The 26,600-nt window shown below is 43.5% G+C and overlaps 11 protein-coding genes across 11 annotated transcripts; 6 read left to right on the top strand and 5 right to left on the bottom strand.

The window, feature by feature from the left end:
• Positions 1-1,560: 1,560 nt before the first annotated feature.
• V865_001036 (uncharacterized protein) lies at positions 1,561-2,235 on the top strand (the record flags this gene model as incomplete). The annotated part of the gene is made up of 1 exon (XM_066224862.1): positions 1,561-2,235. The coding sequence occupies one exon, from the start codon at positions 1,561-1,563 to the stop codon at positions 2,233-2,235; it is 675 nt and encodes a 224-aa protein (XP_066080959.1).
• Positions 2,236-2,607: 372 nt separating this feature from the next.
• Positions 2,608-3,893, bottom strand: V865_001035 (uncharacterized protein; the record flags this gene model as incomplete). The annotated part of the gene is made up of 6 exons (XM_066224861.1): positions 2,608-2,655; positions 2,755-2,795; positions 2,864-2,941; positions 3,084-3,358; positions 3,482-3,659; positions 3,758-3,893. 6 exons carry the CDS (start codon positions 3,891-3,893, stop codon positions 2,608-2,610), a joined length of 756 nt encoding a protein of 251 aa, XP_066080958.1.
• Positions 3,894-4,210: 317 nt separating this feature from the next.
• On the top strand, positions 4,211-6,006 carry V865_001034 (uncharacterized protein; the record flags this gene model as incomplete). Its single annotated transcript, XM_066224860.1, has 7 exons — positions 4,211-4,240; positions 4,304-4,384; positions 4,455-5,193; positions 5,294-5,473; positions 5,586-5,661; positions 5,761-5,833; positions 5,938-6,006. 7 exons carry the CDS (start codon positions 4,211-4,213, stop codon positions 6,004-6,006), a joined length of 1,248 nt encoding a protein of 415 aa, XP_066080957.1.
• Positions 6,007-6,399: 393 nt separating this feature from the next.
• On the top strand, positions 6,400-8,027 carry V865_001033 (uncharacterized protein; the record flags this gene model as incomplete). Its single annotated transcript, XM_066224859.1, has 5 exons — positions 6,400-6,721; positions 6,806-6,982; positions 7,106-7,293; positions 7,454-7,740; positions 7,883-8,027. The coding sequence occupies 5 exons, from the start codon at positions 6,400-6,402 to the stop codon at positions 8,025-8,027; spliced, it is 1,119 nt and encodes a 372-aa protein (XP_066080956.1).
• A 239-nt stretch (positions 8,028-8,266) lies between these two features.
• On the bottom strand, positions 8,267-8,707 carry V865_001032 (mitotic-spindle organizing protein 1; the record flags this gene model as incomplete). Its single annotated transcript, XM_066224858.1, has 4 exons — positions 8,267-8,329; positions 8,391-8,461; positions 8,558-8,590; positions 8,653-8,707. 4 exons carry the CDS (start codon positions 8,705-8,707, stop codon positions 8,267-8,269), a joined length of 222 nt encoding a protein of 73 aa, XP_066080955.1.
• A 242-nt stretch (positions 8,708-8,949) lies between these two features.
• V865_001031 (uncharacterized protein) lies at positions 8,950-10,419 on the top strand (the record flags this gene model as incomplete). Its single annotated transcript, XM_066224857.1, has 7 exons — positions 8,950-9,155; positions 9,246-9,426; positions 9,494-9,568; positions 9,643-9,717; positions 9,784-9,861; positions 9,924-10,054; positions 10,176-10,419. 7 exons carry the CDS (start codon positions 8,950-8,952, stop codon positions 10,417-10,419), a joined length of 990 nt encoding a protein of 329 aa, XP_066080954.1.
• Positions 10,420-10,705: 286 nt separating this feature from the next.
• V865_001030 (uncharacterized protein) lies at positions 10,706-12,941 on the bottom strand (the record flags this gene model as incomplete). The annotated part of the gene is made up of 9 exons (XM_066224856.1): positions 10,706-10,807; positions 10,964-11,473; positions 11,643-11,828; positions 11,895-12,020; positions 12,086-12,209; positions 12,271-12,476; positions 12,562-12,681; positions 12,746-12,820; positions 12,882-12,941. 9 exons carry the CDS (start codon positions 12,939-12,941, stop codon positions 10,706-10,708), a joined length of 1,509 nt encoding a protein of 502 aa, XP_066080953.1.
• A 398-nt stretch (positions 12,942-13,339) lies between these two features.
• V865_001029 (uncharacterized protein) lies at positions 13,340-14,440 on the top strand (the record flags this gene model as incomplete). The annotated part of the gene is made up of 7 exons (XM_066224855.1): positions 13,340-13,377; positions 13,445-13,511; positions 13,601-13,689; positions 13,771-13,901; positions 13,975-14,125; positions 14,223-14,310; positions 14,381-14,440. The coding sequence occupies 7 exons, from the start codon at positions 13,340-13,342 to the stop codon at positions 14,438-14,440; spliced, it is 624 nt and encodes a 207-aa protein (XP_066080952.1).
• A 240-nt stretch (positions 14,441-14,680) lies between these two features.
• Positions 14,681-16,995, bottom strand: V865_001028 (uncharacterized protein; the record flags this gene model as incomplete). Its single annotated transcript, XM_066224854.1, has 5 exons — positions 14,681-15,796; positions 15,980-16,404; positions 16,497-16,608; positions 16,684-16,754; positions 16,842-16,995. 5 exons carry the CDS (start codon positions 16,993-16,995, stop codon positions 14,681-14,683), a joined length of 1,878 nt encoding a protein of 625 aa, XP_066080951.1.
• An 846-nt stretch (positions 16,996-17,841) lies between these two features.
• V865_001027 (uncharacterized protein) lies at positions 17,842-19,001 on the top strand (the record flags this gene model as incomplete). Its single annotated transcript, XM_066224853.1, has 6 exons — positions 17,842-17,922; positions 17,990-18,106; positions 18,199-18,356; positions 18,427-18,507; positions 18,688-18,769; positions 18,891-19,001. 6 exons carry the CDS (start codon positions 17,842-17,844, stop codon positions 18,999-19,001), a joined length of 630 nt encoding a protein of 209 aa, XP_066080950.1.
• A 2,631-nt stretch (positions 19,002-21,632) lies between these two features.
• V865_001026 (uncharacterized protein) lies at positions 21,633-22,760 on the bottom strand (the record flags this gene model as incomplete). The annotated part of the gene is made up of 2 exons (XM_066224852.1): positions 21,633-22,544; positions 22,605-22,760. The coding sequence occupies 2 exons, from the start codon at positions 22,758-22,760 to the stop codon at positions 21,633-21,635; spliced, it is 1,068 nt and encodes a 355-aa protein (XP_066080949.1).
• Between the last annotated feature and the right edge of the window lie 3,840 nt (positions 22,761-26,600).

The following is a 26,600-nucleotide window of genomic DNA, read 5'->3' as shown; positions in this document are numbered from 1 at the left end:
TCTGACTTTCCCTGCACTCAGTCAAGCGATGATATGCTACCTTCCAGTCAATCCAGTTCAGATCCACGTCGAGCGAGTAATAAATGATTCTTGAGTGTTGCGAGAATAAGGAAAGAAGGAAGAAAGATCAAGATGAAGGTTGCGATGACAAACAACTAGCATTCAAGACACTGACACTGAGTGAGTGGCACTCCCTTATACTCATAACTCCGAATGCAAATTCCGACGTGGCGCATACATCAAAGCCTCCACCATGAGATCTGTCAACCTGTGGAGGAGATCTACCCCAAGATCATCTCGGTCAAAGGTCATCACTCCACCATACGAGAAAACTTTGTGACTCGGTCAGCAGCCATATTGTCGCCGGCCGGCGGTGATCGTCTTTTTGCCTTCTCTTTACTATGTACGATAACTTCATATGCATTCACTCAAGACCGAGGGACTGCAATCGTTTCAATCGTTTCTTTGACTTGGTTTTTCAATTCATTGCATTCACGGCCGCCGTGCGATCAAAGGACGTTCTCAGGAATGGCATGTTTTCGTCGGCTGCTCAGCCCGCGTATGAATGTTAATCACTCACTCTAGAGACTAATGTGCTCATTGAGTAGCCTGTGTCTATGCTAGTGCCCGTGAATGTCCGAGGTATTGTGAGCTGATGCATGATCATCTCTCGTATGAGTCGATTCAACTAGTTCTTCATCGGATCTGATATCCGACTAATGCACCACGAGTCCAACCAAAGGAATGGAATGGGTCCAGTAAAGGTGAGTGTGTTGTGTCGCTTATCAATCCCTTAATAAGCCAAGTGCCAAGGTGAGATGCGATTATTCAGACCCAGATCTCGCGGCAGATAGTGCGTAAATCGTGTACCTTCGGTCAAACGGTTATACTCATCGTTCCATATCTTAGTACAGTCTCCCACACTACATGTGAGTCGATGAGACCACCCGACGTTGCATGCATGCACCCTTTCTCGTCCATGAGTAGTATCGATACAGCAGTCATCATGCATCGGGTTGAAGGAGTAGTGGAGTCACGACTGAGAGTATGATATGGATGGAGGTCAATCTCCACCGGGCGGCCGAGCGTGTCTTTGGGTGATCGGAGGTATCCGCTGACCTCCACGGTCGAGCAGTAGCGTAGGTGCCTGATTTGAAAGCAGTAGCGATGCGGGGACCGAGATGCGTCAGCAGAAAAAGCAGTCGTAAAGGCCAAGAATAGCAAAAGCCGATCTAGTTAGTAATCTTTGACTTTTACTTGATAATCCACGGCCAGCGGTCATCTCTTCTGTTTCCATCTCGGTAGACAGAGTAGATAGGTGAGTAAGCTATGAATAATCTCGGGCATACGATTATCAATACTGTTTCTATCTATGTATGCATGTGAATAAGATATATATACTACGCTTCAGATCGAGTAAGAGATCCTCTTTTCTGTTTCCTCATCAGATAACGATACACAGCAACCAAACCAAGCATACCAAGAACAACTTTGATAAAGTAACAAACCAAAGATTACTCATATCGTTAAACATCATATCATACAATGTCAACAATGACAATGTCACGACCACTCACCCCATTCCCACATACTCACACACTGACCCACGGGTCTAGCGCTTCGTACTTCCATCATATTCAGTTCGAAGCTCAACCACACGCTTATGGCTATACTGCCCAACCTATTCATTTCCACTTGAAGAAACCTATCGATACTCCCACACCTCCATCACTCATTCGAAAAGGTTCTTCATCTAGGCGAATCATGACCACTCCTACCTCACCACAACCGGAGTTGGTTCAACCTACACCTAGAAGAACACTATCTTCTGCTTCATCTTCTTCGTCGGCCAGTTCACCTTTAATGCCCGCTACTCCCATATTGGAATCTCCCGTCGCCCCTCCCTCTACACCTACACCACTATCTCTTCCACCATCAATGACCAACGCAGAGATGGAGGTCGAAGAGAGGTTGATGGCTAGTGAATATAACGATAAATTCAATTACGATCCATATTCAATCTCACTATCTACCGGCGAAACCATCGCTTCTCCTTCTTCCACACCGGCATTGGCTAAACGACCGAAATTGAAGAGACGAGATACACCCATTCCTCACCCACACTTATCACAGTTGTCGACATTACATATGAGTCGAAAGGAAAGTAATGGAGAGGGAAGTAGGAAGGTGTTGAGAAGCATAATAGATGGTGGGAATTGGATTATAGTTGATTAAGTCAATGTAACAAAGAGAATTTCGGGATTGTTTGTTTTATACATTTCATGATAAGAAGAAGAAAAAGAATCTCTTCATGTAAACAGGATGACTTTAACGTTTTAATTATAATCAATAATAATATAAATAGTTGTATGATATTTTAGAAAAGTTCTTGTATACTTAACTTTTCATTTGTGTGGAACCTCTTTGAGATGAATACAAAAATCTGAACCTCTCACAATGATTCGATTGATGTCTGCTTGCATACCGCCCAGATGAAACACCGAAATGTCACTGGAGAAGTGATTGCATGTCATGGAAGCATTCATCTATTGACCACTTTCAAGTTTTTATGAGATATCAATTACAAGACCAAAATCAGAACCACGTTCATTGCTCAACGAATCCTCGGACTTGGTCCAACCAAGATACGTAGTCCTATGTGGCATTTTAATGATCAGCACTGTGCAAATTCCGCGGCCGACACCCAAGATATCGTATCTTCTAAAGCCTGCGAATGTAAGAAACGGGACTCACCTTCTGCTCCTTGTGTTCGCAGTATGAGAGGACAAAGTCGGCTGATTGAAATAAAGTGTCAGTTGACTTGACTTATGTCATTCAGATTGGTGTGCTAGGGTCGACTCACCCAAAGCCTCATCAACGCCTCTTTCAGCAAGGTAAGCTCCAAATGCTTCTTGGACAGCTTGGTCGAGGTGATCGAATTCTGCGGGTGTGAACGACATCAGTTTGTACTCACACAACATTATAGACATAGACTCAGTCAGTGGAGATGACAAGCTCATGATATTCCATCTTCTTCTATTCTCGTATTTCTGTATCCGTACTTGTATAATGAGATTACTCACGAGGACCCATATATTTCGATCTCCTCTCCCAATCACCTTCCGCACCCTCCTTCTCCGCTAGGGCCTTCTCATACACAGCAATATTGGTAATTTCGAAACCTTCATCGCAAGTTTCCAAATCTACCATTAAACTCCCTGGAGTTGCCGATTTGGTAATTACCAAAGAACATGCTATGCTCGTTGGACCGCTGGGTTCGATCTCTTCGCCTGATTCGTTCTCGATTAAAGGTGGTTCGAAGGAGTCCAAATCGGATATTTGGAAAGTAAGTTTGAGGCTAAATGCATCAGGTATGAACAATATTAGTATATCTCAGCAGAGATTGAATTGGACAACTCAGTGCGGAATAAGAAACAGTTTGATCGGGATTGTGATGGCATTACGAGTGGACCTCACTCACGTTTCATTACCAAACTTTCTAGTTAATGTCACATCATCTTCCCCTGGGATATCTTGAATCTCCCATACGCCCTGAGTCTTGAAGGTCTCGATGAAAGCTGGTACTTCAGGTAATTGAGCGGCATTCTCAAGTTCGAATTTGTGTTCGGCGGCAAGAGCTGATGCGAGTGTTGAGTCGGCTATATCACGAATACACATATCAGCTCTGAGTCATCATGACGCGATGGATTGTAATCAAACAGGAGGGATGTGTGCGGTGATGTCAGACCCCACTCACTCTCTCCGCTACCCATTCGTCGAGCAGTCAAGCTGAAAGCTCTAACTGCCATAGGTCTAGCTACGGGAGCTACAACACGTCTGGCAGCGAGGTTGGTGCTGGCTCGAAGTACAGGTCTGAGGGCTCTGAAGGACATTTTCGATATGTTCGTTATGATGCTGAGTTACTATTTGATCAGAGAAAGAGAAACAGCTCTTGATTCTAGAGTGGCCATTGACGGTAATGGGAATGGAATGTTGAGTGTCCATAACTTAACTTTTCTGTGGTACGGGATGAATACTTTCCCACGGTCACGTTGTCTCCATTACCTCATACCAAGCGGAACCCAATAAATCAGTGGAGATGGCATGAATCAAAGTGCATGGCATGGCTCGAATCAAAAGTCGACAACAACTCGCTTGATCAACCATGCATAGATACATGCAGCAGCATATAACAATCTGAACCCATGAGATGAGTACCAACCTCCAAGATTGGGTAGAGGTGAGCCGCATTGCCCTTGCAAACGCACGTTCAAGTCGGCTTGCTGAATGTATCGTGACTTAGCTGTTGAATGCCGAACAGCATGTGCAGGTGGACAAGCTGAGGGAACATGCCAGACATGGCGTAGCAGCCAGAGTGAGGGGTGTGAGTATCTTATGCTCACATCATATCATATGAATTGATACTGATTGTCTGTTGGGATTGAATGTTTTAGGAAGTTTGGCTATACCTTCTCGAAGTTCTATCAGAAGACAAAACAACCGAGATCACCTCCCTCTTATCACTCAATACGACATATCAGGCCTTACCTCATGAGATTCCTTCGGAGCTCACTGCGAGTCTCATGAAGATAGCTTTGTGTCATCATACCAAACGATTTAGGAATGAGACGTACGCGGGGTTGATCAGTTCTCTCACTGCTGAAAAGGTCCGGAACGGTAACTCGTCCATCAAAGGGAAAGACAAACAGAATCAAAATCAAGCTAGAAGTTATTTGATGGGAGGTGATACCAGGAATAACAACAACAAGAATGGAGTATCGCCTTTACTCAGTTCGATAGAGAAGAACCCACCACCTTCAATAAATTTGAATTCGAATTTGAACGGTGGTACGAAGGATGATGATGGTGAAGAAGGTATGAATGGAGAAGATGGCGAAGAAGATGATAATCTGAATACTTTACGATCCCAATTATCAAGAATACTTCCACCACCACCTAATTCACCCCCGTCAAGACACGCTTATATATCGATCATAGAAGAAGTATTAGGTAAATACTACAACTCGGAGAATCTCTTAGGCAAGAACAACGACGAAATTACCAAAAACATTTATTATGGGGATGAATGTGAAGATAAGAATAACTGGATATACCTCGTTACCCCCTTTATATGCGTTTTGAGTAGACCTGTGGGTGTGTTTTTGGGTTTTCAGAAATTGATGAAAAGGATGAGTGAGTGTTTTCTCGCTTCCCTCTGAATTCAGTATCTCCCATCGGATTGGATTGACTTGATTTGGAATGAGGTTAATATTTTAATATAATACGAATTTAGAGATATTTCCATCAATACCCTCACGCTTAGCATCATTCCTCACCCTCTTTCGAACATCCTTACCTGAATTACATTCATATTGCGAAGACGAACAAGTTCCTTATATACAAGTAGCAATGAGTTGGATGACGACGTTGTTGGCTAAAGAGATGTGGTTGAGTGATGTATTGCGATTATGGGGTGAGTTAATACCACTTTAAATCACCACAGATCATATACCTTGACTCTCAACGGATAATACCTGATAAAGCAACTGACATATACCTATATCTTTCTTTTGTGTGACTTATAGACGCATATCTAGCTTCCGACGATATGTTCGCTTTGCATTGTTATGTCTGCGTAGCAATTTTGTCGACATGTAAAGAGTGCGTTGATCCTATCTATCTCATCGGAAAGACAATACAATCTCTCGATGGTTGCATAATACTGATTGTGTCTTGACATTCCTTGACAATCGTACATAGAACGCTCGAAGAATTGGATGGATCAGAAGCTAAATTGTTTCTTTTGGATTTACCTCCATTGGATGTTGATAGAGTAAGTATAAAAATTACCAGGTCGAATCAAGATTGAAAGATCCGGTCCAGTCCAATCCAGTCTGATGCTGATGCTGATGCTGATGAATATGCGTTTACTCTTAGTTACTTCAAGATGCGGCTAATCTAAGAGTCTCTTTCCCTTTACCTCGACCGGTGGACGATGAAGTGTAGACCAATGTCTCTCAGGTCAAGTGGGGTGTCGCAATTCATCGTATTTCCATTCCAGTAAAATTGCATTATATTGTTGTATATGTACTGTATGAATATATTCCATTGGGATCATGTAATGTTTGATGTGAGATTTCTGGATGTTATTATCCTCATGATAGCAGATTGGAACCACAATCACAATCAAGATGAGTTGCGCCACTGACCTAGACTCGGTATCTTCCACCCGATTGCGCTCCCACTTACAGCACATTCATTCCATTTCCTTTCATCTCAAGTTCATATTGCCCTTCCTTCTCTTACTGCTACCTCATACATACCCTCGGTGTATCGACCGTCAAGAGTGCATCCGAACTCCCAAGATCAGCACCCATCCGTATAAAACACAGCGGCAAAATGCGATTCTCATCCTTATTCGCACTCACCGCCCTCCCCTTCACTCTCGCCAAATCATCTCAATCGCAACAACCACTCCAAATTTACTTGTACCCTACTCCATCAACTCAGAATCAAGACCCGTCATTATCCGTGCCTACCCTATCGGCCGATCAGGCTAAAGCAGTCTTATCGCATCATCTTGGAGAACCTTTGAATGATTTCGATGAGATCCCCAATGATGAAGGTCTTTGGTCCCATCTCATGAGTCTCTGGGATGGCCCTTCCGCCACGGGAGGTAAGGCGAGAGTAGTGATGATTGATGGTGGTGTAGATGCTCAAGGTGTGTGTTTCCTTTAATCTGACTGCTATCCAAAGCGTACTTCAAGGGGTACATTAGTTGACTGATATTTGTATATGTGAATAGATGTTTTACCCACCACTTTATCACAACAACCTTCTTTCTACCTCAAGGATGACTTGACCACTTCCAACTTACTTTCACCATACATTGAACAGGCTAAAACGTTGCTTGATAACATATTGAATGAATTGCCAGATGTTGTTAAAGGCTTCAAAGATGTGTTTGAGATGGCGGGAACCAGTGAGTATGACACGTCTCTTCCAATCGTAGCTTTGTATCCCTCTTCTATATCGAATCAAACACTCATTTTACTCGAGATTATCTGTCAATGACATTACACTGACCGTGTTGATCTGTTGATAGAAGCCGCTTCGATCCTGGGACATGAACTTTCATGCTTGACCGCTCTGGCCGATTCGATCCCTTGGATCAACAAAAACCACGGCTCATACCCCTGGGAAGCAATTACCATCTCGGGTTTGAAGGATGTACGAAAAGGTGATGAGGTTTGGGAGAATGGTAGATTGGGGGTCAAAGCTGGACTTGAGTCCGTGAGTGGATAATCTTGCTGCTTTAGTCTGAGGCCGCCCGCGAGATAGTGCACGAGGTAGTCTTCGCTCCCTCAAGCTGGCTATTAGACTATCATACCTTCCATGAAATCTATAAACTACGAAGACCATTCCAGCTGATTATGATCCATATATGATACAGATGACCCAACCCACCTCCCCTCCTCTTCTACTTATAATCCGACCTTCATCCTCATCCACCCATCTCACTTCAAGATCTGTCCCTATCACCCTTCAGTCCAGGGCAAAGAACAGTACCGACTTGGCAGAAGCCTGTTATACATCAAACGAAACTTGCTCGGAATCCACTTCATGCAATGGGAGAGGTATCTGCGCTTTGAAAGGGAAATCAGATAAAGGTGAATGTTGGGGATGTAAGTGTAGAGATGGATATGCTGGAGTGGAATGTCAGAAGGATGATTATTCAATGTGAGTCAATAATACCACTAGTCTGTTTCTCAGAATCATGGATATCATGAATTAGCAATAGATTATATCCTTGAGGAAGGATATATCTGTGTATGAAGGTTCAATGGACTTTTGCTGACATATTGATGATTGTCTTTCATAGCCCATTCATCATCCTAATCTTTTCCACTGTCCTCCTGGTAGTTGTCGCAGTAGGATCGATCGGACTCTTGTACACCGTCGGTGAAACTAAATTACCATCCACTTTGACTTTGGCTGTAGGTGGAGGAGCGATGAAGAGGGATTAGAAGTAATTTGTCATATCGCCATAAAATAAAATAAGTGTTTCCGTGTCAGGTGCTTTAGTGAGAAGGGGAGTACTCATGGTAGAGAGAAATGATGTATCGCTGCATGCAAATTCTAGTCTTGTCCGTTGACTGCGTCATATATCATTTTGAGAATTAGTTTACATACACATGTCAATCTATACAACTAGAAATCATCATAGTCCAAGAAATTTGATATCAACTCTCCTGCTGATCTTTCACTACTGATCCGATTTCTGAGCTTTGAGCAGTTCGTTCTCCCTCCTCAATTCTTTGATAACGGCCTGAAATCATGTACAAGAGTCAGCAACATTTGACCAAAGCCAAGTCGCCAGTTTCACTCACAGCTAGAGTATCGGGATTAGCGCCCTGTTCGATCATTCCTACGCATATCGACAGAGTGTTCTTGTCCAGGCCTGTTGACTCCACCTTGATCAGCAACCAAGTCATGCGAAGAGATTATGCTTCATATACGAAAAAGAATCGTTATGATGGAATGTACTCTTACTTACCTGTTTGCAGTAATTGCGATAGATCGTGTAGAGCTGTTCAGTGGTGGTCAATGAGGGAAATGTCAATATTGTGAAACATCGCATGAGTGACTCACAATCTATTGTCTCTCTCGCATTCTGCAGTCTCGCTTCGTCCTGAGCTGAGGACATTGTTTATCGATCACCTGGTGTGTCATGTAAGCATGCAACACAAGGAAGCATGAAGATGTTAACATCACTTGGGACGTGACCGGAAAGATGTGTGGGTCTAGGTCTGTGCGGTGATGACCGAGGAGTCTAACCCAGCGCGTCACTGTGCGAATGATTCTGATGATCCACTTCACACGTCCACTTAATAACAGTTCATTCTCATAAGTTGTACTTACTATCTTGACTCTGCAAACTCATATACAATGCTTCGAATACCTCAGCTCGTCCTCCTCTCTCCTCTACTCGCAATCGCAAACTCCCAAGAACTCTCATGTTCATCCGCCAACCCTAATCCAGATCCATGTTCGGTCCCTTCCCCAGGTGGTTTATTCATCTTCACACAACGGTTCGAACCGGACACAGGAGGTGATTATGGTTCGTGGGGTATAGATGGTCTGGAAGTATTAGAGTGAGCATCAAAGCCCCCTCGTACAACAACATGAATATGTTCAAAGCTCATTCATATATATACCTGTGATTGTGCTGGTGCTTGAGATAGTTGTAACACTCAAAAACCACAAGATACCAGTTCGTATGCCCCTACCTACACGCACGAGGAGATAGCTTCGTATTGTCTTAAATCGCCTTTGTTCGGTGGTGAGAGAGGGTATAATGATGCGGAGAAAGAGTGGGCGCAGAGTGAAGTGGGCGAAGGAGTAGAAGAAGTTTGGGAAAGAACGGTAAGTCAACGAATGTACAAGGAAGGAAATATGTGGGCTGACAGGATGGGTTGGGATGGATATGAAGTGGAACACGGCTGGAAGGTTTATATCGACTTTTGACACGAAGTGTCAGAAGAAGAAAGCAAATGCTGGTTCAGGAGTAAGTCCACAATCTGAACAAGAGAAGAAACATAATTTGCGGATGAGATGAGCTGATATTTTATGGTGAAATAGGTAGCAGAATTCTTCATTACATTGGGTGAATTACAGAAAACATTCACTACTGCTCAATTACTTTCCGATGCGGATGTACGTAGTTATAGTCCCAACAATATCGAATCGTATAAATATACTAACGAAGAACAACCTAAATAGATAACGCCTTCGGACGATACGACCTATTCACTAAGGGAGTTGACCGAAGCTTTGTCAACAGGGGATTACAAACCTATCGTATGTCACAAGTCGGTCTATCGTGAAACGCGAAACGTAGCTGACAGTAACGTGCATATCAGGTCCAATGCGATAATACCACTTTATCATCAGTCCTCTGGCCATTAAACGTCCGAGGTAAATTCGATTCTGGTGCATTTGAAGCTGCCAGCTCATTCGAGAGGAAATCGAATTGTCCATCTGAGGGAATAATGTGGGTTGGATATCTAACTTTTCTGATTATCTTACCCGTCTCCCTCCTTCTCCTCTTTGATATTGTTGACCGTTGCGTTCGTACTGATGTACTTCACTTGTCCTTCCATCGTGCTTCTTAGTTACCCACCTCGAACGACCCTTTCTACCCCAAAGAAATCAGACGACGAAGAATGGGAACATCTCCGAAGACCACCTCCTCGACCTATCACCCTGTCACACGACGAATCGAGGATGTACTATCGCAAGGAGACTGCCAAGGAGGATCCGGTGGGTAAATTGGGATTGAGGAAGGAACATGACGAAGAGAGGGAAGAGTGGAAGGAGGAAAGAGCAGGTAAACAATATTGGAGAGATGAGTTGTAATTACCATTTTTAGAACGAGAGATAGATATGCTTGCCTAGTTTATTAAAGAAAGGGATCTTATGCAGGATGGTATTTATGCATAGTATATATAAGATGTACAAGCCGTTGATCTATCGTCACTACAGATTATGAAAATTGGTATAGGATAATCAGGCTTTGATACTGTACATGTATACAGTGATACAATTACAAAAGTGGACATCAGTAAACAGGAAGAACCCAACCATACAGTACAACGTTGGAAGAATTAGAAGACGAAGAATGGAGAAAATGACTTCAAGTCCACTACGAGATATACACCTTTCTCAACCTCTCAAACGAGCATGAATCCCTCGTACGTGGACAAGTAACCACTCCAAAATTGGCATTTGCCATTTCTCTGAGGGCCTGATGGTTGGAGAGACACAGAGTATCAGCTGTATGTATGTACAACACAAAAAATTATGTTCTCTTGGTAGGCCGAAAATTGCGAATAAGGGTGAAATGTATGATATACGATGAGAAGACAGATACAACATAAAATAGGATGTTAATGTAACTCACCTTACTACTATACACATACCCATTAGGAAACGCCATCGGTTCATTCTGACTATCCATGACTTTCCCACTAATCCTACAGACAATCGTCGAATTGACATGATGTGACATGGGTAATTCTTTACTTAACACTTTGAGATTCTCATCACATGTTGGACAATCTATATTACCGACCGGTTTATCTGGATGTTCATTTAAATCTTCCTTGGGCGAATCGCAATGATCACCTCCCAATGGCGCTGTGAGATGTTCTGAAACCAATAGTGATTCCAGATTATGGAGAGGTGGAGCAGCGGGGAGTAACGGTATATGTGATTGTGGTAAATTAGGAGATTTGATATCGACCTTCGATGAAGGTGAGATATGACGTACGCAACTTGGTAAGCGAAGGGAAGACAGTCCAGCTGATAATGCTAGGGATAAGACTGGTTGAGAGGGTTGGGCATATAGTGTGAGGAAAGTGGAGCGGAATGAGTCTCGGACGGTTTTCCAGCGTGAGGGATCGTACAGTTTCTACATTTTTCAGGAAAGCAAAGTCAGTTCATCGGACGATAACGCTCGACGAATTCCTAGTATCTGAGCTTTACGACGATGAGCCGATCTTTTGTGAAGATCGCATATCCATCTGTCACTCCCAATGCTCCATACTTCTCTCGTCGCTGAATTGGTCGAAACAACCCACCTTGTAGATCTCCACGCCAGTCCTCTCACCGAAACTCATCAACGTCATACCCTGCTGTATCTCCGCCATGTGAGTTGCAGCCCACGGAGCGAGGTTCTTCCGGGAGTACGCAATGGCAGAGACGATATCTCTCTTTCTGCAGAGCTCAATGAACTCTTGTAGACGAAGCGTGAATTCAAGATTGTTCTGTTGCACATCGAGTAATGGGTCAGTCAGCATCGACTACCTGCCAGGAAAAAATGGGCATCGTACCTTGGTCTTCTTTAACGTTCCTCGATTCTCACCACACCAAGCCAACGCTTCCGCGCATGAATGTTTCTCCATGAGGGCATTCTCAATCTTGCTTAATTCGGTGAAAAGCTTGATATCCACCAACGCCTATATGATGACATCGCAATGAGCTATAAGTCCCAATGCAATAGAAGCGTGGTCCAGAAGCTCACCTCGATGTTCTGCTTTCTGGCTAAAGATTCGGCAGTCTTGAGTCGACCGGTGCGTAATAGGTAATCTACGATATAACGATCAAGTGTCGCATCGAAAGTTAAGAGCGGTTGCTGTTTCGGTTCTCTACAAGTAAATCATCAGCTCATATGAAAAGCTCGAGTGATCAATACCACAGCTGACATACGGTTCTGTGTTCTCAGCTTCTTCATTTCCATTGATCACTCCGTCATTTTCCATTTTCACATCCCCATCCCCGTCTCCGTTGGCCGGTTTGGCGTCGCCATTTTCCTTCTTTTCGATTTTACTAGGAGCAGGAGTAAGAGTATTAAGGTATTCTAATCTGGATCGTAGTGGTGTAGGATCCCTAGTATTAGGTTGAATATCATCGAGCTACAATCCCAGCAAAACAAGGGGAACAATCAGCTGGTCTTTCTTTGATGTCACTGAAGGTCACTGAAGAGTCTTGCTGACTAACCTTCCTCTTCAGTCCTTTTGCTCTCTCTCCAACTTGATCCAGCTTATTGACTAAGCTTTGACGTCCTTCTTCGGTTGATGGAGATGTATTGAGCGACCTGACTATACTTTGAAGTGCGACCTAGCTCCCCCATCAATCAGTTGAGCTGTCTTGTGATACGTCATGGCAATGGATATACGCTTACTGAAACAGCATTGAAATCTTTTTCAACCTGTCTCTGAGCGGAACGATGTGATCTTCTCAACAGCTCATATGGTGTCTACAGTATCACACATAGGTCAGCTTTCGAGACCATTACACTTGGGGGGAAGCTGACCGACCCTAATCAATGGTTCTTCCAGTATCAATGCGCCGTTGGTGGATGAGGGAAGTTTGGCCATTGTGTGTAAGTGAAATGGTGTGAACCTATATGATAATGCTCGATAGCAATTGCTCAGTATCGGACGGGGAGTCGTGATGAGGTGTGTGTACTGTTTGGGATGATTGTTGTCGTGAGCTACCTTCTAGACGTTGATGAGGAGTGAGATACAGCAAGTTACCTATGACACCTTCGCTGAGCACAACCGGCCGGTGATAAGCGTGATTGGGACAAGTGCAAGTATCAGGCACAGACGCACTGCGTCTAGTGAGGCTGATATCCGTTCTTATCGATTGTCTTGTTGATCATCTCCCTCCAACTCTGCTCTCCTGCTACGTTCACCTGCATCACTGGCATCTAGTAAAACAAGGTAGACAACCAACAAGAGTCAGAGGCCAACGAATCACCGAACCAGCGAAAATGACAATCAGGCTAGATTACACAGTACCTCAGAACAAGTGAGATGCCCCTGATCTCATACTTCATCGTTGAGATGATCAGCTAACATGCCTCGTTTCTTTCTAGGAACAACTCGATACCGAACCCACCAGGTTACTTACCACCTGCATCTGCCAAACAGCTATCCTCAAGGGTGAGCATCGCTATCCTATGCCTCATTGTCCAGAAGTATAAGTAATCAGTAAGCTGACTGACTGAGGTGGCATTGGTGGTATCGCATAGAACACACAACCTGATTCTGATGCTATATTCAAGCAAAACAGGAAATCAACCGAACTGAAATTACGAAGAGCTTGGGATCTAGCTTTGGCGTAAGTCTTCTACGTCTTGTAATCTTACAAACCTGGATACAAGCTTATTTTGATTTTGATTTGAATCTTGGGAATTGGTAGACCTGCCAAATCACTTCCCATGCAAGCTATCATGCTTTATTTCTCCGGCTCGGGCGTCCAGATCTTCTCATTGGGAATGATATTCATGCTTCTTACTGGACCTATAACAGCGGTTTTCAATATCTTCAGAGGTATGTCATACTCATTTCAACAAGGCAGCTATAATAGACTAATTGACCGTTCGACTCGTCGTTACGTTGTTAGCTTTCGAATCTCTTCGACCTACTCCTACCCCTACTTCCACACCTTCTTCCAGGAAATCCAACGAACCGCTATCGACATCAACTTCAAAAGAACCTTCGTATGGTCCTTTGATATTACCGATGATAGCCTATGTAGCATGTCAGGGATTAGTGTGAGTTTATCTAAACCTCTGCGCTTGGTCCCAGACCACTTATAATCACCCGCTATCAATTCCCAAGCTGATACGTAGCTTTCATATCGGCTTACAGTCTCGCACTGGGTCTATGGAAATGCTCAACTATGGGTATATTACCTACAGGAAGTGGTGATTGGTTACATTTCGAAACCAGGTTAGATGTAAGTATGATTTCACTTCCCAGCAGCAGAACTGTATTTGTTAAACCTATCCATTTTACGCCATCTATAGCCTCCCGAATGGTCTTCTATCAGATCTATTGCTCTAGGTCAATCAATACCTCATTTATAGCTCGATGCGATACATGTATTGGTTTATTTTCTATGCAAAGTTCAAAGTTCAATGTATGACAGGAGTCGCAAATAGACAAGCCATCGTATACTATGCTGTATAATAGGGAATAGAGTGTTACAACAAGATCTTCTAACTAATGACTACCACAAAATACATTCTTATTCCTCCGCCGAGACTTCCCTTCCCTACTTTTGTTCTCTGTATCTGTGGGATCTGTTGGTCTCTTGATCTATCGCGCTATATTACCTGAGAAGCCTCATTCAAATCTTTTTGCTCCTCTTCCTCATCTTTTATTTTATCTTTCTTCGCATCCATTTGATCTCCCCGATACTCACCAACCCTCTCATAAAACAACATGAACACCGCTCCTCTACTCTCATACAAAGCTTCTTCCCCAACCTCCTCAACGTCAGCATCACTAATTCTCAACCATCCTTTGCCCGGTACCTTCTCTTCCAATCCTTCTCGAACTTTCCCAAAATATACACAGGATTCACATCTACAGGAATCAGGACATGATTTATAAGCTCTTGAAGGTGTATATGATCTACCACCGGAGGAGGCATCACCATTATTCGTTTGATTTGGGGTAGGTTTTCTTCGTATACAGATATAATGTCCTGAAGAATGTGTATATCCATAATGTAATATAACACTTTCTAATCTGTATAACGCCCTCTGTCGATCTATGTTCGGATCTGGTATACCATTGGATAAGATCGATGAACCGCTGGTCTTACTTTCTTCCCATATACCATTACTGATAGACTTCGTTAAATCCAAAATAGTTGGAAAATTCACTCTGGCAGTTTTCTTCAACACCGATCCATAAGGTGTAAATTCCGATCTTATAAATAACATTCTCAAAGATCTAGGTGGTCGAGTAAGTATACTCTGTCTGATCGATTGAGTTCGACTGATCTGCCATTTTATAGGTATACTTGCACTCCCTTCTCCATCAAGTTGGGGATGTAAAGGTTCCAAGAACGGTTCGTTGAAATTCGAAATCACATCGGAATCTAACATTTCTTTCAATCGATTTTCAACTCTTTTCGCTTCTCTACATCGTTTCTTTCTGGAGTTGGTCATTCGCTCTTCTTTCGTTGAGGTTGAAACAGTAGATAAACCTTCTAATGCTGCGAACGAGCCTGATCCTGACTTTGAGGGGCTATTATCCGCTTTGGTGTTGATGCTAGAAGAGGGTTTGATGGTATTTGGAGCGGAAGAAAGTCGGTCTACCTCAGATTGGTAATATGACAGAGTAGATCGTAAAGAACATGACTCGCAAGTTACATCGGATAGGTATTCGGGTGAGAGATATTCCGCGATACACGAATCGAGAGTTACGTCGCCCTGTGATGGGTGCTAGCTATGTCAGCTAAGCTGTCATAGGCCTCTGCCTCGCATCGTCTTGTCTTCAACCAGCAGCAAGTCAACATTCTGACAGCCATTCCCTTTCTCCTCAACCTAACATCACCCGGCCCGATACATCCCTTTGATATCCACTGTTTCGCCATAGTTCAGAAACACACTCACATGCAAAGGAATGGGCAATTCCATCCCTCCCACAAGGTCCATCCTGACTTCCGTCTCCCATCCGCACTTCTGACAAACCCTCCTTCTAGCCATCAGTCCTTCCCACGGTTGAGCGATCCCTCTAATCTTCCGTCGTTTATTCGCACCTTCTATATCCGCTCTTTCACTTATCGTATTCTCATTTTTACTATTTGTATACCGCTGAAGGGAAAGGATATCGCCTAGACCTCTCAGTCTACCTATTTCACGAGCTACTTTGAGAGCTTCGTCTGATATCGCTTCTGCCAAAACGACGAATAGCTCATGGGCATCTTGTTGTTCTCTCGTTGAGAGGAGACGACGTATTTGGGGAAGGGGATGTAAAGCCTGAAGAAGGTTATGAGGACGTAAGGCGGGCGGTGAGCGGGAATGAGGAGTATTGAGATCTACGATTCGAAACGTATATGGAGAATCAGTTAATGGCTATTTTGGATCTTGATGCTGGTAGCGAAGATGATAGATGATAGACCGTGCTTACCCTGTATCACCTCTAGAAGAGCATCCGTAACTGGAGTAGGTGTATCACTTTCTACAGCAAGATCCACGATCTTTTCCAGATGGCTCACTAACGAAGTTATCGATGCGAATGCCTAAACATGAAGCGCTTCCATCAGTCTCTTTCTCTACCTCTCGGATCAGATAGGATCGGATGGGTTTTGACCAACCTGTAAAACAGAATTCATATAACATAAAGTCCCTGATAGGTTGACCATCCCTGGAAAATGATCATTCGAGGCTACAGAATACAGTATCAATATCAGTCACTCAACTCATCAACAGCTATCTGTGACCCATCCCACAATATGTTCATTGAATCACTCACCTTTGAACGTATGATTACTTCCGTGTCCGTTCTGTTCAATCTTCCTTCTCCTCCTTTTCACTTTCTTCTCTTCCATCTGTATCCTCTCTTGCTTACCCAACAGAGTCTTACTGCTTTCCCCGGCTCCGAACCAACCCAACATTTCCAAGAGCATATTGGCTAATTCTATATACAACTGATGCAAGATTGATAATATGAAGCGCAATAATTCATCTAAAGGCCAGGGCGAAGAGTATACGATAGATGCTATGATTGAGCTTGAGCTTGGCTGCCAAGAAGTAGTGACTAGTGGATTATCGGAGAGGGAATCTTCTGAGATCTCTGATGGCGGAGTATCGGTGGGACTGAGATGAAGGTCGGTATCAGATTGATTACTTTCACTTCCACTTTCACTTTCACTTTGGCTCGGACTTGTAGCTTGACTTTGCTGAGGGGTTGTTTTCGGTATGGATATGTGTTCAAGAGGATTTACAGGATTATACACAGTAAATGTCGAGTTTGAGGATATAGCAGTCGAAGTCGAAGTGGAATTTTGATTTTGGCCTTGATCTTTATTCGTTTGCTTGTTGTTCTTGTTTTTCCTCTTATTGTGATTATTTCCCTTCCGTTTCCTCATTGCATCTTTATCCCAGCTCGAAGATTTCGCTACCTTCAGCTGTTCTCACTGTACTCAAGAGGTGTCAGTTGTTAGATATCATGAGTGTCGGAAGGTATCAAAGGATTTTCGAGATGTGGTCATGAATAAGGTGGATGTGTCTCAGTGGGTGAAGCGGAGATGCGCCACAACTCCGTACCTTGCTCAATACCAAATGATGCGGTGTTGTTGTCAGAGATGTAGATCACGACAAGCAATCTTATACAGTTATAGAGCACTCTCGGATCTACTGTACCAACCAACACATACTTCACAAAGAAGCCGAAATCGGATCAATACAGAGAGCGGAAAGACGAGAACCCGGCAAAGTCATAGGAAGGATCATCCCGACAGACAACACTCAAGATGGTCCTCGTACTAGTCATTGGTGATCTTCACATACCCACTCTCACGCATGACCTCCCAGCGAAGTTCAAGAAACTACTAGTGCGTGGTAGCTTATCATCTGTGGCCAGATTTCTCATGAAGCTAACATAGAGCATGATTGTCTCAGGTCCCAGGCAAGATCGGCCAGATCATATGTACAGGCAACGTTTGTGATAAAGAGACATATGATTATCTACGGACGATCGCTCCCGAGGTTCACGTCGTAAGAGGAGAATTTGACGAGGTGGGTTTCACTACCATCAACACTCACCAGAGAAGGTGTTTATGATCTCAAGCTTACTTGCATCCGTTACACGTTATGCGTTATTGCCGTAGAACACTCATTTCCCTTTATCACTCACCATCCCACATCAATCACTCCGAATAGGCGTCGTCCACGGTCAACAGATCGTTCCTGCCGGAGATGCAGATATGTTAGCTGCGTTGGCGAGGCAGATGGATGTGGATGTTTTGATAAGTGGTGGTACTCATCGGTGAGTCTGAAGGAGATTTAAATACTTTCAGGGTCTAGTGATGCATTGTACTGTACTGATAAATCAATAGTTTCGAAGCATTCGAATTCGAAGGTAGATTCTTTGTGAATCCCGGATCTGCGACAGGAGCATGGAGTGGATTATGGAATGGGTAAGTGTACAAAGTTTTTTTTTTCACCCAATTCATCGCATATAGATCAATGTCATGCGACATGTCACAATAAAGCTTCATCGTTACAATGGACGAAACGATGTTATCGCCCGTTCTTCGTTCTTGGAAACCGTCATATCCGTCAAGAGGTTGCTAACACCCTCTCCCATCTGTATGTAGCGACGCAACACCCTCATTCGCACTGATGGACATTCAAGGCCCAGTGATCGTCACATACGTGTACCAACTAGTGGAAGGGGAGGTGAGTCTCTGTTCATACAGCTTACTTAACTCTGGTCTCCTTCCCTACGAGATGTACAGGAACCTGTTCGGTTTGGTTTGATTTGGTTTGATCTGACTGGATGAATTTGTGTGTCGTACAGGTCAAAGTAGACAAAGTCGAATACAGACGTCCCGAACCTCCTAAAGACAATATCGCGGCTGGAGCTGGTGCGGGTGGAGCTGGACGAGCGGAAGTTCCAGCTGGTTGGTAAATCGAATTGCTAGGCTAGGAATTGATCTTAGAAGAAACAATGTTGTATATATGGATGTCATTTCGATACCAGTCCAGTCAATTTAGCGCCACGTCAGTGCTTCCATCATTTCTTGACCTACTTGCGTCGATTCCGCCAGAAAGGTCGAAGTTGTCCCAGTGGAGTTGGTCGTGTTGGTCGAAGAAGATCAATCCCTCTTCGACATTTGTCCGAATCTGCATATTAAGTTCGGGATATTTTCTTGACGTACATACCTGTTGTCTCAGCTGATAAGGAACCGGGAACGAGCACGTACGACCTCTATTCTTCTCTTATTTGACATGTCCCTTCGTCATATGTACTCGGCAAGATCATTTACTACTGGTAAGCAACATGATATGTTACATCCAAGCGGCCGGATCGGGTGCTCAAGCCCGAGCCATAATGTTCGAATACTTTAAAGCACGACACCAAAAGAACAGGTCGTACTTCGTTCCTCTTTGGATTTACTTGGCTGAGTACTAACTTATCCAGAATCTATTCCATCGACGTATATATGCGTAAAAGCCGATGCGATATGCCATGACAATTACAGGGCTGGCTGATCACCAACGCTGGGGAGATTTATGACCACTGGGGTAAGCCGATGATATATATATATTGTGAACTTGAGTTAAAGACACACTACTTCATCAGGATGGAAGCGTATGTACCCTTTGGTTTGATACGATAATCTTTCCAGCATAGGCAGACCGTCAAGATCTCGTTCCATGGCGCCGCGCCGGAATTATACCCACTCCAAAATCAGATCAGATCTCACCTGCCGCAGGTGACGATCGCGTCGACCTCCTTACATTGTTGTAAGGCGATACTTTCCATCTCATCTCCTGCTGATAGAAGACCGAATTAAACCGATCCGGCAAACCAGTACTTCGTATCTATCCAGATCTGCCCCAAAGCAAGCTCTCGCTCGGAATGGGAGGGGGACGATAGATCTTGAGATTAGATTTGATACTAATGTTACTCCTCAAAAACGCCATTCTGAAGCCTTATATCATCCATGATCGGGTGACTGACTGGTGATTAGTACGAGAAATGTTGGAGATAGAATGGTTCCGCTGTTTACATTTGGTGCCACTCGATATGATGAATTTGGACTAACCCGATATAGACTATCGAGATATCGCGTTCAATCAACGGCCGTAACAAGCCAGGAATGACTTCATACTTCTTCGCTACCATTTCCCATCTTGATAAATCCATGTGAAAGGAATAAGGATACGACAACAAGATTTGCAGTAACCGAGAACCTTGAAGCAATGACGTTATGACGCTAATGAAGAATTTGGTAGCTGGAATTTACAGTTGAGGGGCAGTTGTAACTTGATTTTGGATGATACTCGTACGATTCCGAGTGTAGGTAACTTATGTATCTTGAGCTCCTCCAATCAATCCAATCCAATCCAATCCAATCCACTTCAAGATCTCACCCGCTTGGAACATTGACATAGAAATGAATGAGATCCAGATCTTACTCTTACTTTTATTGTCAGACTTTGAGATGAAAATCAACTTTACATTTTACCAAGAGAGACAGGTCGAAGATGTTTTCCACCTTTAATAATCAATTAACGAGCAAGCAGTCAGGTAAGCGAGGTGATCTGTTTGTTGTTTGTTGTTGTTCTGGAACTTCATTTACAGCACACAGGAGGGATGAGAATACATTCGATCGAATCCACGAAGCATAAAAAAATTTCGCATGGATCATTAAATGAAATTCAATGAAGTCTGGACTCGTTTTAAAGAAAATCAAGGCTCATGATGAACACGATGATCATTTGATACTCGCTCGTATGAGTTCTTCTTAAACCAAAACCATTGAATTCAGTTTATACTCATGCTTATCGTTCATCTTCCATAGCCATCCTCCGTCATATCCATTCTTATTCGGTACAACCAGACCAAACCAATCGTCAAAATCCCATGACGCTTTGTGAGACACACAGAGACATACTGACAGTATAAAAATATAACATTAAGATTCATGGGAATAACTCATATGATTCGAATTCGTAATCTTCCCCATCATCTTGATCTCGTCGATCTTCTAATTCATCGTACTTCTCAATAAATACTTAAGTTTGGTGTAATCACATCATACGTACCACTTCAAATGCCGATCAAGGTCTACCTCATGTTGGTAAACTTATCTTGCAATTGACATTATCAATTATCTATCTATTTCTCATTCTACCTTGCCGATTCCTATATGTATCATTGGTATGTCAGTAGTGCTTCGTATGACACGTATGCAGTAGCAATAGCAGCAACAGTAAAAGTAGTGCGATTTAATCATTTATTCATTTCCTTTGTTTTACTTAGCAATGAGCAATAGCAATAGCAATAAAGCATTAACTTGACTATATTAAAAAAGACGAAAAAGTAGAACAGACAAATTTCCCCTATGTATGTATTGTATATGAACAATGTACATGAGTAAATTGACAGATCAGACCGAATGATATGATGTGATGTTTGAACAGAGAAATCTTTATACAACGAATATGAATTGGGTGGGATGAATGCAAGGGTATATATTGTAAATATGATTAAGAATACTGTATGATGCGAAAAAGAAATCCAAAACTGACACTACCATCCACCAACATGTATTGGTTCACCTGATAAGTGAACGTTGACAGCATGTGATCTCGACCTCGATTCGAAAGCTCTAGTCATATCGAACCCTTTTGTAGGATGTCGATTTGACGACGATGATTTGTGATGAGGGTGATGATGGCCGGTTAGAGTGACTGGGGACGGTGTCTTACAGTCATCTGATGCCGGTGAAGATTGGAGTGAAGAGCTTGCGGAAGAGGTGAAATGCGGTGGATGGGGGGAGGAGTGATGTGTAACTGGTGAAATTGGTGGGGAAGGAAATGCTGCCTGATGGCTGGCTGTGGTCGGTATTTGAGGTTGATAAGTTGATCGTGATTTGTATGGAGATGGTACAGCTCGAATAGGTCTTGATGAAGGTTGAGGATCTGGGGTGGTTTCCGGTGTGGGGTAAGATCGAGAAGCAGACACAACAGGTGAAGGTACGATGACTGATCCTTCTGAAGAGGACGAGGCAGATGAAGCTCTTGCGATGGCTTTGGGACCATGTTCTGATCGAATCTTAGCTTCAAAGTTGGCAATCTCATCACCAGCTACGTTCAAGTTCCACTCTAAGTAACCGCACATCTCCCTTTCCATCTGGTTGATCTCCTTGAGGGCGAACATCTTCTGGGCGACGATACTCCACGATTGGTTGGAGTAGGTGTCGTCACAGATGACTTTGGAAGCAATCATGAAAGCGGAGATGAACAATCGATGGCCCGATGATCCACGAGCAGCAGGATATCGCTGTTTTAGTCTTGAAAGAAGCATCAACGCGGCAAAGGTGACAACCGAAGGTAGTCGTGTACGATGTAAAGCGTAGGCGACGAAATGAGCAAGTGTGGGTGTGGGGGCGCCTGGAGCGGTAGCAGCAGGTATGTTGGGACATTGGAAGAGGGAGGTGATCTGTGGAGTGAAAATTAGCGAGATGTCCTTTAATTAAAGGATACTATGAGGTAGACTCACGAATCGAGCAGACATCACTGCCGTTTCCTCGTGTCCGTAAAAGGGATCTTGCGATGATCTAGATCCAGCAGGTTTGGTAACCTTTCGCTTACCCGATGGTGGGGTTGAGCTGCTGGGTCGGTAAGCGGGGATGGCGGCGGAGGATGAAGAAGACATTGTTGGGCGAGTTGGTTGAGTGGATGTGGACGTGGAAGAAGAAGAAGGTCTATTGATCCTTGAAGCAGACGTTGATGACGATGATGTTGATGTAGATGGTAACGATTCCAGATGAGCTGAGGGTCTTCGAATAAGCTAAGATGGATAGGCAGGAATTGATGAGTCAGCTTTTGATTAATTAAAAGGCGAATTGAATAAATTGAAGGATGATGGTTGAATTATATATTGAGTCTCACAGGAAGTAGACGAGACATGATGTGATATGATATGGCACCGATGGATGCGGATTAACAAGGGTGGCCAGATCGGATCGTGATGATATGGGGGGAACAGTGGAAAGAAAAAAAAGATTTGTAGGAATCAGATAGGATTCAAGCTAGAGTGTAACAAGGTATGAAGGAGTACGTCTCAATGTCCCACCCGGCACTACCGGCTTGAAATTGATAATGAGGGTTGAATAAGTGATTAAATCGAAAAAGAGAAAACCGATTGAAAAAGCGGCAAAAAGAGGAGTTAAGATGGAGGGAAGGAAAAGATGAAATGAGATAGAGAGAGAGATGGTGATTTTTTTCGCAAAAGAAGTAGAACAGGAAAGGGGACATGGGGCTATAATGATGGATGAGGCGTTGGATTGTCAAAGCGAGAGCAGGTAATGAAGCGAGCAATGGAATACAAGATACAAAGTAGTATTCTTCCCATGACCACGCCCCAAACGTCAATCAGATGGATCACAGAAAGAGTATTCTTCTTTTTGCAATGCCAACCCGACCCATCCATCCCCACTTGGGGTCGATGATTCATCAACAATACACACACACACACAGCTAGACTATCTTAGAGGTATCACCCTCTAAAACGATGAACGCGCGTGTATGATGTGTAGGTTGAAACCAAAGGACGATACAAAAGGAGTGGGGGAAAAGAAAAGAAAAGGGACAATGTGGTCCCGGCCGGAAGGTGTAACAAGGTAACCCGTGTGTCATCAACAATGACAATCATCCTTCATCATTGATCTGATGATAAGGTGATCATCGATTGATGGATGGCGCAACTATCATGAGACCGAGGAGAATAGGCCAAGATCGACAGGACGGAGTGATAATTTGATCACCCTAATCCCGCCAGACCCGGTTTGAAGAAGATCAAAATCAAAAGAATCAAAGATAAAATTATGCTTTCAAACACGTCGGAAAGATGGAAGAGGAAAGGGAAAAGGGGACGAAGCAAGGTGATAACAAAAGCCGCCATTGAAAAAGATAGTCCGTCTAAGCGCATCAACCATGAGGAGGGAAGGGTCCACACAACGCTAACAGTCCGGAAATGCATGGACATATCCTTGAACATCATTGATCCGTCTATCTGACTGTCGATCGATCGACTTCGGGTCATTTTGGCGCCCCCGAGTCTGAAGGATATGCAGGTGGAAAAAAGGATTATGGTTCATTGTCAAAAGACAAAGACGAAACGAAATGAAAGAAAAGGTTGAATCGAAGTGAAAAAAATGGTAAAAAGACAGAATCCACTCAATCGCCAATTGTGAGAACAAAAAAAAAGCAGGAGTACGCAAGAAGATCTTGACGGTGATCTCAAAACACTAAGACAAGACATGACAAATGACGCTGACACTCACCTTTGCGATATTCGATCTTTTGCCGCTTTCCATTAAGTCGATCTGGTTGTATGCGATAGCGACGAAATGCTCTTTGGTGGTGATGGTGAATGGAAGTATGCTTTGATGGTCTTGTGAACTATGCGTGTGAATGAAGTGATCCTTATCCTACTGCTGTATGTCGCGCGATGTTATATATATATGAATTGAAAGAGAGCCTTGTGCCTAAGTTTAATGTTCTTGGTGAGGTCTGTGCGTTGTTGAGTTGCGTTTGGGTTGTTTTGAATCGATTTATACACAATGATGATTGGAGTGCTGGCACTGTGAATGTATGTAGATAGAATCGATGATGTTGTGTTTTTATGATAGATTGGTTTTGCGGAGCTGGATAGGATATTGGAAAGGACAGGATTGGATTGGATTGGATTGGGTTAGGTCTTTTATATAAACTAATTGGTATGGTAAGTTTTTTAGGGTCTAAACTAAAAGGTGGAAAGAAAGAAGGGCAGGGCGGTTAAAAAGGAAAAATTGAGCGAGCGATCGGATTCTTTTGTCCCACCCACTCGTATCAACAACAAAAGACATCTACTACAGAGTGTTGTCCCCGTTGGTTCGGATAATAAAAAGCTACGAGGTATCAGAAGACCGAAGATCGACTGACTCAAAAAGAACTATGTCATGTAGTCTCACTGGTCGTTTGATGATGTCTCTCGTCCTCCTTCTTTTTCGTTGTCTCACTGGGAATTGGGAATGCGATTGACCTCGGGTGAGTGCGGCCATAAGAGGGGAAGGCGGTAAACAACAGAAAAAGGGAATCAAACTTCTTGATTATTTTCCGATTCAATTCAGTTCATCTCTATGACAGCGAGACAACTGTTTTTGGGAAAAACCGATGGATCTCCATACATACAGATCCTGGTATGGGATTGCCCCATTCCGATCTTGATGTCAAAACCCGGCCGGATAAGAGAAACCACACAAGCGACTGACTGACTGTGCAGAATAGACATAGCTCTCGTAATGGTCAGCTAACGTCTTGAAGCAAAGCTGCAGTTAGGCTCTGGTGAAATGAGGTTACTTAACGTCACCCGGATTTGGGGATAAACAGAAAACGACGTAGTTGGGTAACAATGCGGGTTTTGACCTTTCGGAGAATACTTTCCTGCATTCCGTCAACCCCGGAATGGTAACAAATGTACTTGTGCTCCACTCGATTGGTAAGTTCAGCTAAGGATTTAAACATCGGGATCAGGAGTATGAAAAGGGTAAAATCTATCTCAGGGTTTGTCATCGGGCCGGTTATACCCACAGACAGACACAAGATCATGATGCACCATGACCTTATTGAGCTGTGCGCCTCTCTATATCAACATGCAACATGGGATCATGGGGCTCAGCATGTGTATGCTCTGTATGTAAAGCAACAGGTGGATCTTTCGGTTTAATTGGTACACCGCTAAATCCTTGATTGGGTGCACATGGAATGATGTTCTGCGAGACATGTTTGACCCGCCAAATACCGTACCATGCTTGTGCATCGCATAAACATTCCAACTTCAAAGACAATCGACGACGGCAATCAGCCATGTACGTTGACGTTTACAGTTAGTTGGGTTGGACCTCGTCAAATGAGCTGAGCTCGCTTACAACACAGGCTCACACGATACTTATATTAGTAATTGTAGTTGCTTGGCTGGACATCTACGTAGTTTGTTCCCACGTCTCAACATCGTTCGTTTATGTACATGTACACGCATTTGTCATCATGGTCTATATGCACAACAACACACCTTGAAGATGATCCCGAAGATATGAAAAGTTCGATCGGTTCACTCATGGAAATGGAAGTATGCATATGGGTTAACTCCTTGAATTCCATTTCCATCGGTTTATCCGCCGTTCTTTCCCACGTCCGTTTCGAGATTGAAACGCCATTTCGTAATCAGAACAATCGCACACGCAGCCTGAAAGCAATCTCGGGGAAGATCCGGAAGCAGACATGACAAGCAAAATCACAAGCAAAGAGGCGTTGTCAGCTTTTTTAAGCGCGGTTACCTCGAGCATCGTGAATGCATGAAACGGCGGAATGTTCTTTTCGTTCTTGGCTTTTCGTGTTGGCTATGTCTCGGTTTCACGATGACCCAAAGAAATGCAATGACATGGGAATGACATGACAGCGAATGTCTCGGTTCGGAAAAGAATTGAAAAGAAAGATTGGAATTGCTCATTTG

The sequence above is a fragment of the Kwoniella europaea genome, chromosome 1 (assembly GCF_036810445.1).
Source record: "Kwoniella europaea PYCC6329 chromosome 1, complete sequence".
NCBI classification, from domain to species: domain Eukaryota; kingdom Fungi; phylum Basidiomycota; class Tremellomycetes; order Tremellales; family Cryptococcaceae; genus Kwoniella; species Kwoniella europaea.
Note: the sequence above shows the minus strand (reverse complement) of the source record. Positions and strands in the feature narration are given on the sequence as shown.